The sequence below is a fragment of the Gymnoscopelus microlampas genome (genome assembly GCF_963454915.1).
Source record: "Gymnoscopelus microlampas genome assembly, chromosome: 20".
Lineage (NCBI taxonomy): Eukaryota > Metazoa > Chordata > Actinopteri > Myctophiformes > Myctophidae > Gymnoscopelus > Gymnoscopelus microlampas.
This window is the reverse complement of record NC_139957.1, coordinates 3,151,243-3,170,616: the sequence shown is the minus strand read 5'-3', so window position 1 is coordinate 3,170,616 and position 19,374 is coordinate 3,151,243. Positions and strand designations below refer to the sequence as shown.

Sequence of the window (19,374 nt, the reverse complement as noted above, 5' to 3'; positions counted from 1 at the left end):
CTGTACAGGGTTTAAAATGATCAATAGTGCCATTATGCATGATTCTGAAATGGGTATATTAATTCTGCATAATGAGTAGCCTATCTTTTACTTTTTCCACTTTAAGTATTTTTATGCTAATACTTTTGAACTTTGACTGAACTTTGACTGAACTTTGACTTGTAACAGAGTATTTTCACACAGTGGTATTTACTGCTACTTTTACTCAAGTCCAAAATGTGAGTAGTTTTCCACCAGCTGTCCTCGCTGCACAAGCTGCACAACACTATGCTCGGGTGTTTCCAGGATCTGGATGGGAAGCTTGGTTCATCTGCAACCCACGTCCACAATCACATGTCAGCGTGTGTGGGACAATAAACGTCCTTTGTGATGGAAACATTGAAATCATCCAGTGGTGGATAGTAACTAAGTACATTTACTTGAGTACGGTCTGTACAATTTGGACGCATTTTTACTTAACTGGAGTTAATATTGTACTTTTACTCCACTATAATTATTTCAAAACTTTAGTTACTAGTTACAGTATGATTTGGTCCAAAATGGCTCTTTTGACTTTTAAGCTTGCTGACCCCTGGTCTATAGCAATAGTTTTTCATCACGTAATCACATGGGCTGCCTTAGACTCTTTATACTGTAAACAGGGGAGTCGTGTTATAATAGTGGCACTTCTTAAAAGTTACAATTATCAACACCTTGTCAATGCTCCAAATAAAAATAATGACAAAATCAGCCTGCAGACATATTTCCTTAATAATGAATTGTGTTTTTTAGTTTATCAGAGAATAACACAGAGAATAACACAATCAACAATTGACATAATCAAGGTTCAGTGCTTGTTTAGTACCTGAGGGTTACTAGCTCAGTGTTCAACGACAGACTTCCATTACTGCAAGGGAGCTCCTGAATTCTGATAACAAACTTTTAAACTACGATAGCTATTGTAAATATGAAATGATTCAATACAGTGCAACAACATGGCCCTTTTCTAACCTAAAATATTATCAGAAACAGTTTTTTGGAACAAGGGTCTTTCATTCCTGCACGTGTGAAAATGGACAGAGCTAGACCCACCTAACACCCATGTTGAGTTGTCAACAGCAGATGATACTAAAATTCTACAAGCTGGCCTATTGATTCTGTCATCTAAGTTATTTCTATGGTTGTGTGTCTACAAAGCACCAATCCAAATACCACCATAATAATCAAGTGATTTATTCTCTTCCTGGGGAATCAGACATAATTCCCAAATAAATTAGTTTAAAAGTTTACAGTCCATGCCAATGTTGTGTATGAATTTGTATTAAAATACAAAATGACTGTCCTTGATCGTCAGGGCTGGTATGGCCGACTCCAGAGGATTAAGGCTCATGAAGAAGAACTTTTGCTCTTACATCCTACGAGAACCTGAAAGACAAAGAGACCTTAAGGTCCAATATGATCATATTTTTTGAGATTAGTGAATTTTACCATGAATCTTAAAATTGTATATATATATGTATATACATATATATATATATATATCAATTTTTAAAAAATTGAACTATGAAGATACAGTAGTTAACTCCTGGACCTTGATTGGATCAATCAATCCTCGATTGTGTCATTCCTGCTTTGCTGTTGTCTTCCTTCTCTCAGTGATGCAAATGTAACGTTGCCTAATCAGGTCACATGATCCCTTCACAGCATTTATAATCTCTTCATGTAAATAATAGAGATAGATCTCTGACTTCCCCCATTGAAGGAATTGCACACTGAAAATATATAAAATGACAGGGAGACACCAGAGATGTGTCAGTGAGCTGGTCCTTGTTGATGAACCTTCATAGCCTGTCTTTATACTTCCTCTGTCTCTCCAGACCTTCATGAGGATTTCAACATTGAAACAGGTAAGACACTGAGAACTCTTTTAGTGACATGTAGATGAGAAAGTGTGACACTTCCTATGAATCCTGTCTGTAATACCTTATACAGTAAACATACTTTAAAATGCATTCTAATCTGCTTATAACACTGTATGAGAACTCATAAATATGCATAATGTTTTATAAGAATAATCATAGCTCATTATAAATAATTGAATATAGACTTTTTCAAGTATCACATTTACTGGTCACTTATAGACACGAAAAATCAGCATCCTACAGACTGGGGACAAATGTAGACATGGGTGTGTGTCCCCTTTGAAGTTGAATCACCTGTGTGGTACAAATTGTTAAATTGTACTTACCTTACGGTCTTATAGAAATCATGATGAGATCACATGAACAGCATTCAGCAATTAATGTACATTATGCTTCATTACCACACAAATCATTTAGAGTCCATGACCTAACTCAAACTCAATTCAATACAGTATCAAATACTGGATAATAAATAGAATGTTATATCCACAGGCATAATTGAGAAATGTCAAACAGGAAAAACATATGTATCAAATCAAATTAAAATATGGGTTTTTAATATCAGTGAGTAATGTCAGCAGAAATGTAATTTCCTAGAGGCATGAAGTTGTGTGATGTATAGTTATCCTAAACTCAGTTCAAGTATTGTCCATTTAACCCTTCCATTGTGTTAGGTTTTCAAGTTTAAATAGGTACAGAGTACCCTTTCATTATTTAATTGGAACAAGGCTTCATGATATCCTCGGAAACAGCTATTTTAACAGCAACAACCATTTCAGTTCATTCTGATGGTCTCTATTAAAAAAGGGTTAGATATGGATATAGATATATCAAATATGACCCGGCAGAAAAGTGTGTCTCAATTCCCTCCAAATTGTCAATATTCAATGTTTACATGTTTGAGAGTGAGAGAAACTTTGTTTGGGTTTATGAAAAAAAAAATGACTTTTTATCTTTTATGGCATATGGGTACATTTTGACCCTTAACACCACAGATGTCACTATTTTTAATAATATCAACAATCCTTTAAGTAAAAAAAAACTAAAACAAGTATTTTATTTTTGGAAGTGTGTTCTAATATTAGTCTATTATAGCTAGATCATCATTATCCATTGTCTTCATTATAGGAAATGTAAAGAGTGAATTTTAACATTTTTATAATTGAAAACGAGCTATATTGAAAGATGAATCCCTAACCCTAACCCAAAATTATATTTAAAAAATATATGAATGCATAACAAGTCAGCTATGAGGTGGGAGAAAACATAAATGTTTTTTTTTTAAATATAATAATATTTTGGGCTGAGTTAAATTGCGGGTCACATTTGACCAGCTAAAAAGTGTCAGCAGGTTTCACAATGCAAGGGTTAAGACACACAGTAACTTTTCTAAACACAAGATACTATTTGTTTCCACACAAACCAAGCAGGTGGTGCTGTCTTAATGAAGCCTAAATGTGAGGGTTGTTACTATTACTCAATAACTTACTTATTACACTTATTTCCACTGATAGGTTCTCCCTGCAATCAACCCACAGTTAAAGAACCACCACAACGATCAGGAGGGCCGTCTAATAATTTTCCAGTCTTCAGGTGAGTGATGGAATCTCAGTCAAGTTACGTATACCCTGCCTACTTCATCATGCATGTCTAAAGTCCTGCAATAGTTGTCTGTCGAGGCTAACATGAATAAAATTGCCAATTCGCTAAATAACACAATTTATTATTACGGAAAAATGTCTAAAGGCCGATCTGTTCATCTTGTTTTTATTTGGAATATTTCTAACTTTTAATAAGTACCACTCTTAAAAATGATTCCCCTGTTTACAGTATATTACAGCACATTTGATGACATGATGAAATACTGTTGCTGATTGAGTTTAGAACATAATCTGAATATCTGAATATCGTTATAATGACCCCCCCCCCCCCCCTCCTCTTACAGAGTGATAAAGACACAAGACAAAAATGAGTCGGATGGTGATGGTTGGAAGGACTGGAGCTGGAAAGAGCGCCGCTGGAAACACCATCCTGGGTTTTAATGCATTTGATTCTTCATTCATGCCTGAATCTGTGACAATAGGCTGTAGCAAGGTCAGAGGTGTAGTGGATGGTAGAAATGTATATGTTGTTGACACGCCAGGATTGTTTGACACCAGACATGGTGAAGACAAAGTCATTCACGAGATCAAACAGTGTGTATGTTTTGCTGCTCCTGGTCCCCATGTGTTCCTGCTTGTGATCAGACTGGGAAAATTCGCAGACGAGGAGCAGAAATCGGTTAAAATTATTCAGGAGGTGTTTGGTGAAAATTCAAAAAAATACACCATGATTCTCTTCACTGGTGGTGACCTGCTTAAAGGTAAACCAGTTGAAAAGTTTTTGGAAAACAGTCCAAAACTACAAGAACTGATCAAAACATGTGACGGTGGCTATCATGTCTTCAACAACAACAACACAGAGGATTCCTCTCAGGTCACTGAAAATCGAGTTGATGGTGAAGGATAATGGAGGAAACTACTACACCACTGAGATGCTCAATGAAGCAGAGAGAGCAATACAGAAAGAGCAAAAAAGGATTCGTAAAGAGAATGAAGAGAAGAATTATAGAGAGATCCGAGACGAGGCTGAAACAGATAACTCCTTCATTTCAAACAAGAATGAGGCCGTAGCGGAATCAGTAAAGAAGATTGCAGAGCATGTTGTTGTAGATGCAGGCAAAAAAATTGTAAACAAAGAATGCAGTATCCAATGAATGACAAAGGTTCAGTGAGATATACCAACCACATCCAAGTCAAGAAATCCACATGTTAAATAGAGTTCATACTTGGAAAATTGTATGTTATGATGCATGAAGAGAAAACAAATGTAGCATATTTATTTGTTTGGAAGAAGAAGACTGTATTTAAAATAACCTGTAATGTTGTAATAAACTGAGAAAGGTTTGACCACTACAGCTGTTCTTGGTGTCTTGTATGAAAATACATAAGGTTTGAGCACTTTTTGTGCATGACAATAAAATAAAATAATGGATAATAAATGAATGAATAAATAAATATATAAACAAACAAACAAACAAACAAATATGTCAATTAATATATAAAAAATATCAATATTCAAATCAATATTGATTAATTAGTCTTAATTTAACTCTGAGAGCGTACCCGTATGGGTCCAATTGGGTAAATTCGTCCACCCTCACCCTGCTCTCTGCCTGACGCAAATGTGTGTTTCCCCTCGGGTTTCGGGGGCGTGGGTCCTTTGTATAGTCTGAGCCAGACCCATAGAGAGAGATACACGGCTCTGGTCTGAGCTTCTTGTCAAACAAATGCTGTTTGTGTTCTTTTTGGAAATACCTAATGTATTTTGCAGATTCTGATTATTATTACAAAACCATTTCCCATTATACTTTTGGCAATTTGAAAATAGCCGATCTACAAGTTCACAATGCGCCGCAAAGCAACACATTGTGAGCTTGTCGATCTGCTATTTTCAAAGGATTTTTATACATTTGAAAACTTGAGAAGTGGGACATTCTGCATATGACTACTTTTTACGTTTGGTACTTAAAGTCCTACATTTTGATGCCAATACTTTTTTACTTAAACTCAAGTAACTTTTGAATACCGAGCTTGTAACAGACTATTTAGGATATTGATACTTTTACTTAAGTAAAGATTTTGAGTAGGCCACTTCTTCCATCACTGCTCAAACCTCCTCCACGTCAAAGCGGATGTGGGCTCTATTGTCTGTGTCTAGATTATCTTCAATTTATATGCACTGTATCTGCATTTAGAATTTTAGAAAGAAGTAACATTTGCTGTGAACTTCGATGATCATAACACCTGTGCAGTGAATGCCTGGGGACATGAGGATATTGATATATCAATGCAATGGTGTCAGATATAGGTTAAAGGTGCCTCTGCTGTCACTGTCACCTGCATCAGTGATGGAGCCCATAGCCAGAGTCGTAAACTACAGTAGCTATGTTTGACCACAAGATGGCAGTGTAAGTTAGTTTTGAGCATAGACTGTAAAAACAAGAATAGGTTGTGAGCCTAGCTGCCTATCTGTAGGGCCATTAAATTTAAGTGGGGTCCAGGGACCCCCAGGGTTCCTTGAGGGGGTCCAATGCCTGTAACTCTGAGTGTACAACTTGTTTCCTTTGTGGTCCATTATACATTCAACACTCAAACAACGGGACAAACAACATCGCAACGATACAAAATAAAAAATATCAACACAGTGTTAAGGAATTTATGATAGCCTACAGAGGCTACCTTGTTGTTGACTGGGGTCTCCCAGGGTCTTTTTACTCTTACTTGTTCCCCTCCTTTTTTTCCATACACCAAATGTCTTCACCAGGAAATAGCCAATCTGCAAGCTCACAACCAATGCAATGCGATGCATTGTAAGCTGAGATCGGCTATTCCGGGTGGGATGCCTATTTCCGTCAAAGTCCACCTACTGTATATGAAATGGCCAGAATAGGGATGCTAGGCTTAATGTGTTAAATTAGGGATATATTTGTGATTTGAAAATACAGCATACACATGGAACAGTGGGGAAAAACAGATACAAAATATAGTTTTGTTCTCAACAATGAACTTGACTTCCAAAAGCAAGCAAGGATGCGTGTCTCCACAATGACACACACACACACACACACACACACACACACACACACACACACACACACACACACACACACACACACACACACACACACACACACACACACACACACACACACACACACACACACACACACACACACACACACACACCACACATGTATGCTGTTACACTGCAACATTTAAAAACAGTCAAAATGACTGCATGCCTTTTGGTCATTCTAGTGTTAAGATATCATTGCTCATAGTAGCCTAGGGTTGTTTGTTTGTTGTTGTTTTTTTGGGGGGGGGACCCCAAACCACTGAAATGCATAGAAATCTATGCATTTCGAAACAGTTATACCCCATAACACACTGTAGGAGCTCTGAGATGGTCTCCCGCAGGTTACAAGTACTGGCCCTCACCTGCTCATCTGATGGCTGGTTTGACCGTGGGGGTTGGGTGAGCTGGGAGAGGTAATTGTTGTTGACCCACATTTTGCTCACTGTTTCATTTATTTCTTTGCACATATTTATTGGGAATTGTATTGTAATATTTGGTGACACTGCAGTAAGGCATTTTTAAACTTGAGCTTTCATTTGGACGTGAGTCCTTTTAGTTTGTGCGTCATACAAGTTTCTATCTCCCAGGCTTAGCCTGCCTGCTGATCAATTTATTGGGGATTGCAAACACAACAGGTCTTACACCTGCATTACTGCACTACATTTATATAACATGGTTGTAACAAGTCCTATTCATAGCATAATCACAAGGAAATGCAATGCTTCAGCCATACATCACACATGCATTGTGTATGTTTTGCAGTTTGAAATTGGAAATTTCAACCACAGTTGGATTTTAAAAACAAAATCAAAATGCTTTGATGTAATTGACATGATTTCACATACCATGTTAGCCAGTCTGGCAGACAAGGAACTATCAGTGCTCCCTGGGCCACAGAAAACATTCTCCACTGACATTGTCAACCAAGGGTTTGCCTCTTCCCACTCACGTCTGTACTTTTGGAGGCGTTTTCTCTTTTGAGGATGCAGTGGACGGGTGGAGTATCGGCTGAAGACATTTCTTAAATGTGCAGTGCCAGTGCTGCAGCAGCGCTGGTGTCGGTAACTATAGGCAACGATGACAGCACACATTGGCACAGAGCGCAGCGGTTGCAGCCACGGGGAAGTGTATGCTTCCCGTGCGGCAGTGGCTCAGGGGTAGAGTGGCCTGTAGAGCAGACCGGAGGGTTCCCAGTTCGATCCCGGGCTCCCCCCAGAGTTAGTGTCGAAGTGTCCTTGAGCAAGACACTGAACCCCTAATTGCCCCCGATGAGCAGGTTGGTGCCTTGCATGGTTTCCTCCGCCATCGGTGTGTGAATGGGTGAATGTAATGCACAATCTATGTAAAGCGCTTTGGATAAAAGCGCTATATAAATGCACCTTTTACCATTTATGCTCTCGGGAGGTCCTGCGTGCCTCCCTCCAGGATAATTTTGCTGGCTTTATTATTGCCTGTGTTTTATTTTCTTAAATTCAGTGTTGAGGAAAATACAGGACAAATCACGTCCTGTGATGCAACATTTATTTCTCATATAAAGGACGATTAACCCTAAGCCTTTTATTCCAGTTGTGTGTGTAAACACATGTAGCAGAGATCATAGTGCTCTCATAAGGGCTCTCTAGTGGTAGACAACTTGCCCGCTTTGACAAACAGGGACAGCTTTTTTTCAGTCGTACGTGCTTTATAAACAGAGTTATTATAAGCCACGCGGTGGAGGACCAATCAAATGGGTATGAGCTCACGCCACACTGTCATGTTTAGAGGCGGGTTTTTTGTGCATGGACTTTCCCGACAAAACAGGTCCATCGGGTTCAGCCTTTAAATCAACTTGGCTCCTGCTAGGGCGCTCATTACACACCTTGGCACTGAAAGGTGCCACGGTGCCAAACGTGAATATGATGGAGATATTGCTTGTCATTGAAAGTTTTCTAGTGTCAACAGCTAAATGTGGTAAGGAAAATATCACTACTACTTTAAGTCTAGTCTTAAAAAACAGTTTTTTGAAAACAAATCAAAAAATAAAAATGTTTAAGATTTTTTTTTAAATAGCAGATATACAAGCTCGTAGCGCAGCACTCGGTGCCACGCTATGAGCTTGTATATCTGCTATTTTTGAATAGCCAAAGAAATCTAAAGTGACACAGATGCGTTCCAGGTCTTAAGGGGTTAACCTGTGCTCTCATGAAAAGCTATTGCTGTCTGAAGCAAACTCCTCGCCGTTGTATTTTGATTGAGAACCATTTCAATTCATGTTTGACGTTATTTTACACATCTCACAGTTTCAGATTCCCATTCTTTAGAGTTCCTTTCTTTTGGGCTCAAAGAGACTGGAGGTCAAATGCAAGTTAGACAGCTGACCGTATTTGATGGAGTCGCGGTTTGTTATTGTGACGGCCTCAAAGAAGACAGAACACAGTCTGACATACTTCAAAACTGGAGACGGGCACGTGGCGATATCCTAGCATCTTACTATCAGATTCATCACTTGATCAACATGTCAGTGGGTGAGTTGTCAAACTTTCAAAAAATATATAATTATTATATAGTATAAATATAATTATTTTCACAATAAAATATTTTGATACAGCCCACAGTATAATTATAGAGGAAAGTAGTTTAGATGTCCCATTACCTTTTGTTTATTCATAATTTACAACTCATGGCAACTCAAAGAATGAACACACATTGACTTTTGATTGAGTGCTGTGACTTAGGCTACTAGACACCCAAAACAAAAGTAATATCACATCCAATAATGCAAAGTTCCTTTCTGTGTTATAAATCATTAGCCTGGAATCCAGCCTGATTCGCTACATTCGTCTTTTTTCTCACTTCCCTGAGAAAAAAAAAACGCCTAACGTAGCAAGCAGGCTGGATCCCAGGCTAATAAATCATAGCATGGCTCTTATGTATTTCATGAGTGAAAGTGAATAGATAATGTCATCTTGTTGTTTTATAGATGTTATCCAGCTACAGCGTGGTTGTGTCCGTTCAACCAATGGAACCGTCTCTGCTTTTGAAAAATGGGCCGTGAGTGGGATAGAGTTTTTAACCTTTGAACCTGACTCGCTCAAATGGACGGCCCGATCTCCATCTGCGAACCCAGTTGAACAGAGCTGGAACAAAAAAGTAATAAGGAATCACATATTTAGCCACTTTCTCAGGATTCAGTGTCCCTCAATGATGCAGAACATAAAGTTAAAATCAACAGACCAAAATACTATAGGTAAGAATGACAATTATAGTTCAGGTATTGGCCTGGAGAAGATGCACACATGAAAGCACGCAGACAAACAAACATGCAGGCACTCCAGGCGGACACGCAGACATGCACACAAGCACGTGCCCATCACAAGTAAAAGTCCAGAATTCAAAATGTGATTGAATGAAAGTACAAAAGTATCGGCATCAAAATATACTTCAAGTACCAAAAGTAAAAGTACTAAAATAATGTCCCATTTCACAAGTTCTAAATGCAGGCAAATCTCTGGAAAATAGCAGATCTACAAGTGTCGCATTGTGAGCTTGTAGATCGGCTATTTTCAAATGGCCGAAATATATAGGGCTGAAGTGGTTTTGTAATAATAATCAAAACTACAAAAAAACGAATAACTAAAGTTTTCATATAATTGTAGTGGAGTAAAAGTACAATGTTTTCGTCTGAGATGTTGTGGAGTAGAAGTGAAAGTATTGAAAATTGTAAATACTGAAGAAAGTAAAAATTCCTCAAAATTGTACTTGAGTACAGTACTTGTGTAAATATACTTAGTTACTTTACACCACCGCATGTTTGCACTCAGACACTTGGTTCATCTCTTGATCGCTCTGTTGTATTTGTCCCCAGATGTGCGCATCTTCGCAAAGCCCATTCCAAACACAGCAAAGGTGTCACTGAGGTGTCACGTGACAAGCACTGACAGATCACTGAAAGTCTATCTGACTGGAGACGGGGCTCCCATGGTGAACCAGGTTGGACCGCTGCCAACTGGAGATGGAGCTGTGATCTTCAGACTAACTGCAGAGATCTTCATCAACCACAACAGCGCTTATGTCTGTACAGTGCAGACTAGAAATAACAACATCTCTGTTTTGTGGGGTGGGAGCTTTTTTCACGATAACATTGATGCCACGATGTTTAGATGATTAACTGAATGAATACATCATTATTTACATGACCATATTCTTTCCCATTGCAGATGGCCACACTCTAGATGGCAGACGCATTAGAATCCAAATGGTCGCCCAAGATCAACGGAATTCGCTTCCAAACCTTCTGGCGATGGTCTTTGGTTTTGGTACCTTGGTGCTTATCACCTCTGGATTTTGGTGTTTCATGAATCTCTTGATCAAGATAGGTGAGATTTTCTTTCTTTATTATTGTTCGTTGTTGGGTTTTTGTTTTTGCAAATGTGGTGATTTTTAAAAAAAAGTTATAATAAAGAGCTGGTGCCATGTTTTTTGCACTTTTTTTCATGTGTCTATGAGGTTGATAGAACTTCATTAAGCCCCCCGGTGGTGGTTTTATGTCTTCTCTGACTATTTGGAGTTTCTTCCTGGAGGCTGAAACCTTGAGGGTCAAACGCATAGATATATATAAAGGCTAGATGACTCACCCGCGCTGCTGGCCAATGGAGTACGACGTCGCCACATGGCGGCCATCTTGGGACGGTCATTCATAACATTATGTCTATGGTGCATATAATTTGAAATACAAGCTCATAGCGCGTCACTTTGTGCCGCACTATGAGCTTGTAGATCTACTATTTTTGAGAAATTGTGAAAATGTGTGCAAATCTTGACTCAAATCTTTACTTATGGGGGTCCCTGGAACAAAATATTTTGAGATGGGGGTCAGCGGCCATAGATATATATAAAGGCTAGATGACTCACCCGCGCTGCTGGCCAATGGAGTACGACGTCGCCACATGGCGGCCATCTTGGGACGGTCATTCATAACATTATGTCTATGGTGCATATACTTTGAAATAACCATAGCGTGCTCAATTTTCATCCGATTTTCAAACGGTTTGGTGTTTTGTAAACACCAATGATGTAGTTATGATATTATTGTATTAAAAAAAAAAACATGATTATAATTATAAGTATGCAGTATCACAACTACATCTTTGGTGTTTACAAAACACCAAACCGCTTGAAAATCGGATGAAAATTGAGCACGCTATGGTTATTTCAAAGTATATGCACCATAGACATAATGTTATGAGTGACCGTCGCAAGATGGCCGCGGTTGAGCTACGCTTGCGCCGCCCCCTTGAGCCATCTAGCCTTTATATATATCTATGGTCAAACGTGCCAATAGAGAAACAGCGCTTTAGTGACATAGTAAAAACATACCCTCCCCCTCATTATCATGAGGTGTGGGCATGAGGAGGTGGAGGGACTAGGACAGGTGGGTGGTGCTAAGGTGGTGGAGGAGGTGCTAAGGTGAGAACCAGGTATACTTAATGAACTGGAGGCGTGTCCACATAAAAAACATATTTTAACAATTTCTGTACACTTTTTTGAAAAAAATCTTCTTCCTAGTATAACCATAATGGGGGGGGGGATCACTGAAAATCACGGCACCGCGTCTTTAACTATATGTCTTACTATAAACTCATTATTTGTGAGGAAAAAAACGTTGTCCTTCATTAATTTCAATATATTATGTTTTGACTTGTAGTCAAGGTGAAACGTAGACATCCTCCACTGTTTGATAAGAACCTTCCACTGCCAGAGCAACATGAAGAAGTCCACAAGGATTGGATGGAAATGAACATGGTAAGAGAATTAAACGACTATGATCCAGCATTACTTTGGCCCCAGATTTCACAGCGTGAGATGATGTGTGTCTGACTCTACTGTGTGTGAGCTACAACCTTTGGAAAAAGATCCTCAAAATGTTTTCTTTTTAGATTTTATATTTTAACCACTTTAACCATTATTTTATACTTTGGATTTTCCAAAATAGCAGATCTACAAGCTCATAGCGCGTCACTTTGTGCCGCACTATGAGCTTGTAGATCTACTATTTTTGAGAAATTGTGAAAATGTGTGCAAATCTTGACTCAAATCTTTACTTATGGGGGTCCCTGGAACAAAATATTTTGAGATGGGGGTCAGCGGCCAATTACATATAATTTTGGGGGTCCTTGGAGTTTGAGCACCACTGATATACCAACATCCGTTTTTCAGAAAACTGTTTCAGAAGACATTTGTAGAATGGGCCTCAGGTCTTAATGGGTTAATGTTCTTTCTGCTTTGTTGTATCAGGACACAGAGGAGAAACAGGAAGGTGAGGAGGACGTCACGGAGCACCTCTCCAGAGATGGGAATCAACCCAAGACTATGAGGTTATATGGGTGATCACATCAAATGGCTGAGCCATCAGATGGCCTTAACACAAGTTATTCATCTTTAATGCTTTCAGGTTTTAAGATAAGATCTCTAATCTGTCAGCGCTACAGCCTTAATAATGTAATGTTGTTGTTAGTATTAGTACAGAATCACATGGAAGGGAAGTGCACTGAAAAGGGGGAAGCCAAACCTGAGTTTCTGTTTAACACAAAAAAGGGTAAAAAAAAAAACGTTTTCTTTTGGGTTTCTTTTTACCGAATGGGTTCCCGGATTGAGATAAGATAAGATAAGGCTTTATTGATCCCTAGAGGGAAATTCATGTGTCATAGCATCAACAGCAGTGAGAACGAAACAGGAGAGATACTGTACTCTTTATTTACTCACTGTTGACCCCTACTGGCTGGTGTTGGGGAGGTCTGAGTCACTTCTTTTTACCTGACAGTGAGCAGTTTCCCCAGGAGGGCTTAACCGGTGGTGGGAATAGTACTAAAATGTGTTACTTAAGTAAAAGTATCAATACTGCATTGTAGAAATACTCTGTTAGGGCGCGCTCCCACCGCACTTTTATTTTACCTCTGGGGCGGAATCTGCCAATGCTTTGTCAATGTAAATGCGTGGATTCACGCAAGTGCACATCTTTCCGCCTGTCGCGCAGACCTTGCTTTTATCCGCTCTACACGACTTGTCCATTTGAAGCACATAACTGCTGGAGGCAGGAGCTGCTTTTCCTCCTCTGTCCAATCGGGTGAGTCGAAGGCGGACCGTCCCAAGACTCAGGAAGCACCATGGTGCTCAAGCCAAAAGGCGGTGCGGGCTACGGGGAGGGTCCTGAAAGTGAGTGACAGCGGGGTCACTCTGAGCTTGTAGATTGTCTATTCTCAAATGGCCGAAATGTATATAGGGCTGAAGTGGTTAATGTACATTTTGTAATAATAATCAAAATCTACAAAGTAACTATAGTAACTAAAGTTTTCAAATGATTGCAGTGGAGTAAAAGTACAATACTTGCCTCTGAGATGTAGTGGAGTAGAAGTAAAAGCACTGAATATTGGAAATACTCCACTAAAGTTACTTTCCACCACTGGGCGTAACACATGCGGAGGAACATGCTATGAGGCATGAAGGAGATGCTAACGTAGCGACAGTGGACACCCTGCCAGCCTGGCTTCCCACATGGACTGTTCACTGGAGCGCCCGGCCGAGCCGGATGCACCGCAGAGCAGTGTTATTTTTGTTTACATTTTTCAGTCTTTAGTCTTAGTCTTTTGAATAACACGCCATTTAGTTTTAGTACTATTTTAGACGTCTGAAATTGTTTAGTCTTAGTCTAGTTTTAGTCGACAAAATATCTAAATCGTAGTCTTTTAGTCTTTTAGTCTAGTCTTAGTCAACAAAATTAAATTACCACTGCACTGTCTTAGTCTTTTGAATAACACGCCATTTAATTTTAGTCCCATTTTAGTCATCTGAAATTGTTTAGTCTTAGTCTAGTCTCAGTCGACTAAATATCAAAATCTTTTAGTCTTAGTCAATAAAATAACACTGCCGCAGAGCAAACCCAAGTCTCTGTGTCCCTGCTCCACTTGAGTGCCCCAGGAGAGGTACTGTAATGCAAGGGTTCCCAAACCTTTCAGGCCGTGACCCCCAAAATAATCATATTTGAACCGACCGCCCACCCTGACAAGCACTTTATAGGAGTTGAGGCATTCTATTTAGTTTGACTCGGTTTCACAGATAAATAGTGTGAAAATAGATGAAATTACAAGCTCACAACGCCTCGCACAATATTTGCCTATTTTTTAGGAAATATTTGACAATTTGGCCAATGTTTGACCATTTTAGTTGTTTATTTATTTTTATCTTAGAGGTATTAAAAATGTCCTAAAAGTCCTTAAATTGTCACTTTAGAAATGTGTAGATACCCTGTATACACTTATACTGTATGTTGGTTTGTTTACTGTTGAGTGAGAAAATAATGTTGTACATTAAGCTAATCATCTGGGGACCCCCTCAATATCATATGGGGACCCCTCTGGGGGTATAATCATATCTCCTGTGACATTGTCATCAGCCATGGTGTTTATGTGCAGTTTTATGTAACATATCATTCCTGCATAGTTATTTTTGTATCATTTTTTCAATGTTGTTTTCTGCTGTGAACTTGTGAAAATGTTGATTTTATTTTTAATTTAGAGATTAGAAAGGTCTTAAAAGTTATTAAATTGCCACTTAAGAAATGTTCAGATACCCTTTATACACTTATACTGTATGTTGTTTGTTTAATGTTGAGTGAGAAAACAATGTTGCACACTAAGCTTATCATCTAGGGACCCCATCCCCCCAAAAAACATCATATGTGGACCCCCTGGGATCCCGACCCCCAATTTGGGAACCAGTGACTTAGTAGACCTCATCCTTTAACTATAATTAACAATTGACATTGTATAAAATATTACGTATTTTATGACTGGTGGTATTTAATTAACTAAAATGCACTGTTGTCATGCTTTTTATACTTATACCGTGGAACAGAAAAATACCACCTTAACTACATGTACAGTATCATGTAGCTCACAACGCATCGCATCGTGAGCTTGTATATGATGTATACAGTATAGGTTTAAAGTGCTCATGTGGCCTATTATAGTCGCTTCTTTTGGGGCTTGTTTTCATAGACCTTGTTGCTTATTTATCTCGCAAAATCTAGCAACACTGGCTGTGTCACAAGCTACTTGATTCAATATATATAAATCTACATGCAGACACATTTTATAAAATAAAACGTTGTTTAAACCAATGTGTATGGTATGTTAATACAGTATAACTAGCACATCTGCAGTGGATGGAGGTTGGCTCTCTACTCTTCCATTGAGACACACCCTGCTGTTGGTACACAGTACTGTGTCAAGCTCATAAGCGCAATTATAGCTATTTTCCTCCGACAGCGCAGTGCTCCGACATTAAACAGTAAACCCGAACCAAACCCGCACCCTAACCCTAACCACACGCGGATGCCACATAGTCGGAGAAAAGGTCTGTCGGATTAACGCATGCCTCCCAAAAAAAGAAGTATGGATTGCAGCTTTAAACCTCAACCTGATGATACAGTTTTTAGAAACAGAAAAGTGTGCCTTTTCACCTTTTTGGTTAATAATGCACTAAGAATAGAAGGAAACAAACAGTAAGGAATGCAGTAACATGGGAGTTATCAAACTCATCATGTGCAGATTAATTGTGCAAAATTATTGAAAAAATCACACCCTGTGTGAAGGTAGCGGCGCCTTTGATACATTATGTCATCGATATGTGTTTAGTGTAATGTGTTTATAGCCATGTGTCACGTGAAGCTTGACCAATCACTGTGTTGACAGGTCTGACCAATCAGAACGTTGACGGGTCTGACCAATCAGAACGTTGACGGTGAACACGGACAAAGTCAGGTATAGAGCAGGATCCCCTCTATACCTAAAAGTATAGAGCGGCTAGCGCCGCTAAAAAATCAATTTCCCATCACCTCCTGTAGGCTACACCAGTGGGTGCTACTGAAACATGTAACAATTACTCTCAATTATGAATAATGTGAAGTAGAATGTGTTGGAATTCAGCACTGTTATTATAACACCTTCTCTCACATCTAGTTTAACAAATACAGGTCAAGAGACCCAAAACGCCAAAGCCTGGTGTGAGGAGATTTAGGCCCCAACCTTATATTGTTCCAATTCTTCTCTTTCTACCTGCCTGGCATTTGCGTGGCTCAAAGTCAAGACACTATTGCAGCGCTCTAATTCAACATAGTCTTCGAACATTTCCTTTGTCATCCCTTCTAAATAGTCAATTTCCTCCTCTTGGCTCAAAGTTCAGTGTAAACAATATTGTCTAATTATAGCTCTGCACACACGTCATGCGAAGTCCGGCCTCTCTGGCCTCTCCTCTCCTCTTGGCTCCTCTCCTCCCCTCTCCTCCCTCCCCGCTTTGCTTCTTTGCGGCCCTAACCTCTAGTCACATCCTCCCAACCTCGGTCATGTGATAAAGAGGTCAGACTTCCTGTATCTGGTTGCTATGGCAACCTGCCAGATCAGGCTGAGGGTCTGATAGGCGAATCAGATAATCAATCAACCGAGAGTCCGATCACTGATCGAGGTGGGGTAAGATGCCTAAAACATAGCCTTAGCTCTGATCAACAGTCTGTTACGGGTAGTAGTAAGATGTGAAGTGTTGGAATTCAGCACTGTTATTATAACACCTTCTCCAGTAGAGCTGTACAATATAGACAAACACATTCTGACAGTAAAGAACTAAAATATTACAGTAAGACTGCAATTATCCATTATTTTCTTATTACTAATCGAATAATCGAGAGGCACAACTTTTTAATTAATAATTAATCATAACGAATCAAGGTGAAAAAATGTAATAGATTTTTTTATATTTCACTAAATTCATTAGTCTGATTAAACCAAGCTTGTAGATCGGTGTCCGTGTCCCCTAGGGTAGGTACCCTCACAAAAAACATTGATTGTGGGACCGAGGCTCCGAGGTGGACCACCATTATTTGGAGCTGGGGCTAGTGGAGTGGATGTACATCACAACACCACCGTCAGAAGGCTTGGAGGAGCTTAGAAAACACGCACAGCAGATCTCTGCATGATAAAGCCTTTGTATAGCAGCGTATCAGAAGGTGATGTGACTTCCTGTCAGAAAAGGACTTCCCATGGAGCTGTGTCAACCATGTTTGGCTACGAATGACTCATCGTGACCTCATCATGACGACAGGAGTTAACACCCCCGTACAATATAAAATATCAGGCCACGGCAAAGTCTTAAAGTAGATTCCTTGTTTGAAGACTTCTTGTCATGCATATTTTCTAGTTTTTGTAGTTTTTGTGATCCTGCATCTTGGAAATGGCTTTGTTCCTCAACATATTGTATGCGATATTTGGTCGACGAAACGAACCCGACCAACAAGAGGCAGCGATTCAGAAACTCAGGGAGACAGAGGAGATGCTAAAGAATAAACAGGAATCTCTAGAGAAGAGCATTCAGAAGGAACTGCTTTCAGTCATAAATGAAAAAAACATTACAAACAAACTGGCGGCCGTGCAGGCCTTGAAAAGAAAGAAGAGGTATGAAAAGCAGGTGGAACAGATCGAAGGTAAGATATCGAACGTCGAGTCACAGAGAGAGGCACTGGAGAACGCCAACGTCTACACTAAAGTGCTCAAGAACATGGCCTTCGCCGCCAAGGCCATGAAGTCTGTCCACGACAACATGGACGTCGAGAACGTGGACGACCAAATTCAGGCCATCACAGAGCAGCAGGAGATGGCACTGGACATCTCCGATGTCATCTCCAAGCCCATGGGCCCCGGAGAGGTGTATGACGAGGATGAGCTGCTGGCCGAGTTGGAAGAGATGAAACGGCACCAGCGGCTGGCGGACAAGAAGCTGTTGGAGGTTGACGGGACGCTTCCCGGCGTGACTTCCACTGCCTTACCTGCCGAGTCCGTCGCTCTATCAGAGACTGATGGGGCGCTTCCCGGCGTGACTTCCACTTCTTTACCTGCCGAGTCCGTCTCTCTACCGGAGACTGATGGGACGCTTCACGGCTTTACCCGCCTTTTCCCCTTTTCCACTTTACCCGCCGAGTCCAGCTCTCTACCTACCACAAACTGCAACACAACGCACACACAGCAACATACAGACAACACTCCAGATGAACCTGTGCTGAAGAAGCCTAGACTGAACTTGTGAAATTGAAAGAAAGGAAAATGGGAAATCTAATGTCTAGAATAGATTAATTGCAGATTGGTATTCAGGTAAAAGCTGAACTATATGTAACTTTCCTGTTCTACCCCGGATTTGAACCCTGGTCTCCTGCTCAAGTGCTGAAATATTTACAGATAATAAAGCCTGCCTGCTTGCTCAGGTGAGAAATTGAATTTTGACCTTCAGGTCAGGATCGTGTCAAAGATCATGTCCAACATAGACACAGGATTTAAATGTCTCAATAGAAGAGTAGGGAGACCAAATACAACCACCCCAATTGTATACGTTATATTGTATTAACATACTCTACCATATAGATTGGGGAAAATAACATTTTATTCACTAAAAAAATTATATAATAGAGATTTAATGTTGTTTATACACACACACACACACACACACACACACACACACACACACACATACATAAACTAAGTATATTAAGATACCTTGAAATGATATGCTTTGCACTGATATCCTTTAAGTGATATGCTAAAGGATATAGACCACTTCATCCATTTTCAGCCAATCTTCATATAATTGATCCTCATTAATGTTAATTATCAGATGGCACCATTTCTGTCTACTCTGTGTCTCAGAGGAGGACAGCAGACAGTTCAGAAACCTGCCTACCATCCTCAGTAGGCAGATTTGGTCATTTCAAACAAGATGT

General features: G+C 39.7%; 2 protein-coding genes across 2 annotated transcripts; both read left to right on the top strand.

Annotated features, from left to right (window-relative positions):
- The first annotated feature begins 8,437 nt into the window (after positions 1-8,437).
- Positions 8,438-15,595, top strand: LOC311036520 (MHC class I-like protein MILL2). Its single transcript, XM_084045249.1, has 7 exons — positions 8,438-8,528; positions 8,858-9,082; positions 9,538-9,804; positions 10,423-10,674; positions 10,775-10,933; positions 12,262-12,359; positions 12,852-15,595. The coding sequence occupies exons 1-7, from the start codon at positions 8,474-8,476 to the stop codon at positions 12,942-12,944; spliced, it is 1,149 nt and encodes a 382-aa protein (XP_083901375.1). The 5' UTR covers positions 8,438-8,473; the 3' UTR covers positions 12,945-15,595.
- A 2,242-nt stretch (positions 15,596-17,837) lies between these two features.
- On the top strand, positions 17,838-18,686 carry LOC311036967 (putative charged multivesicular body protein 4B-like protein CHMP4BP1; the record flags this gene model as incomplete). The annotated part of the gene is made up of 1 exon (XM_084045973.1): positions 17,838-18,686. One exon carries the CDS (start codon positions 17,838-17,840, stop codon positions 18,684-18,686), a length of 849 nt encoding a protein of 282 aa, XP_083902099.1.
- Positions 18,687-19,374: the final 688 nt, after the last annotated feature.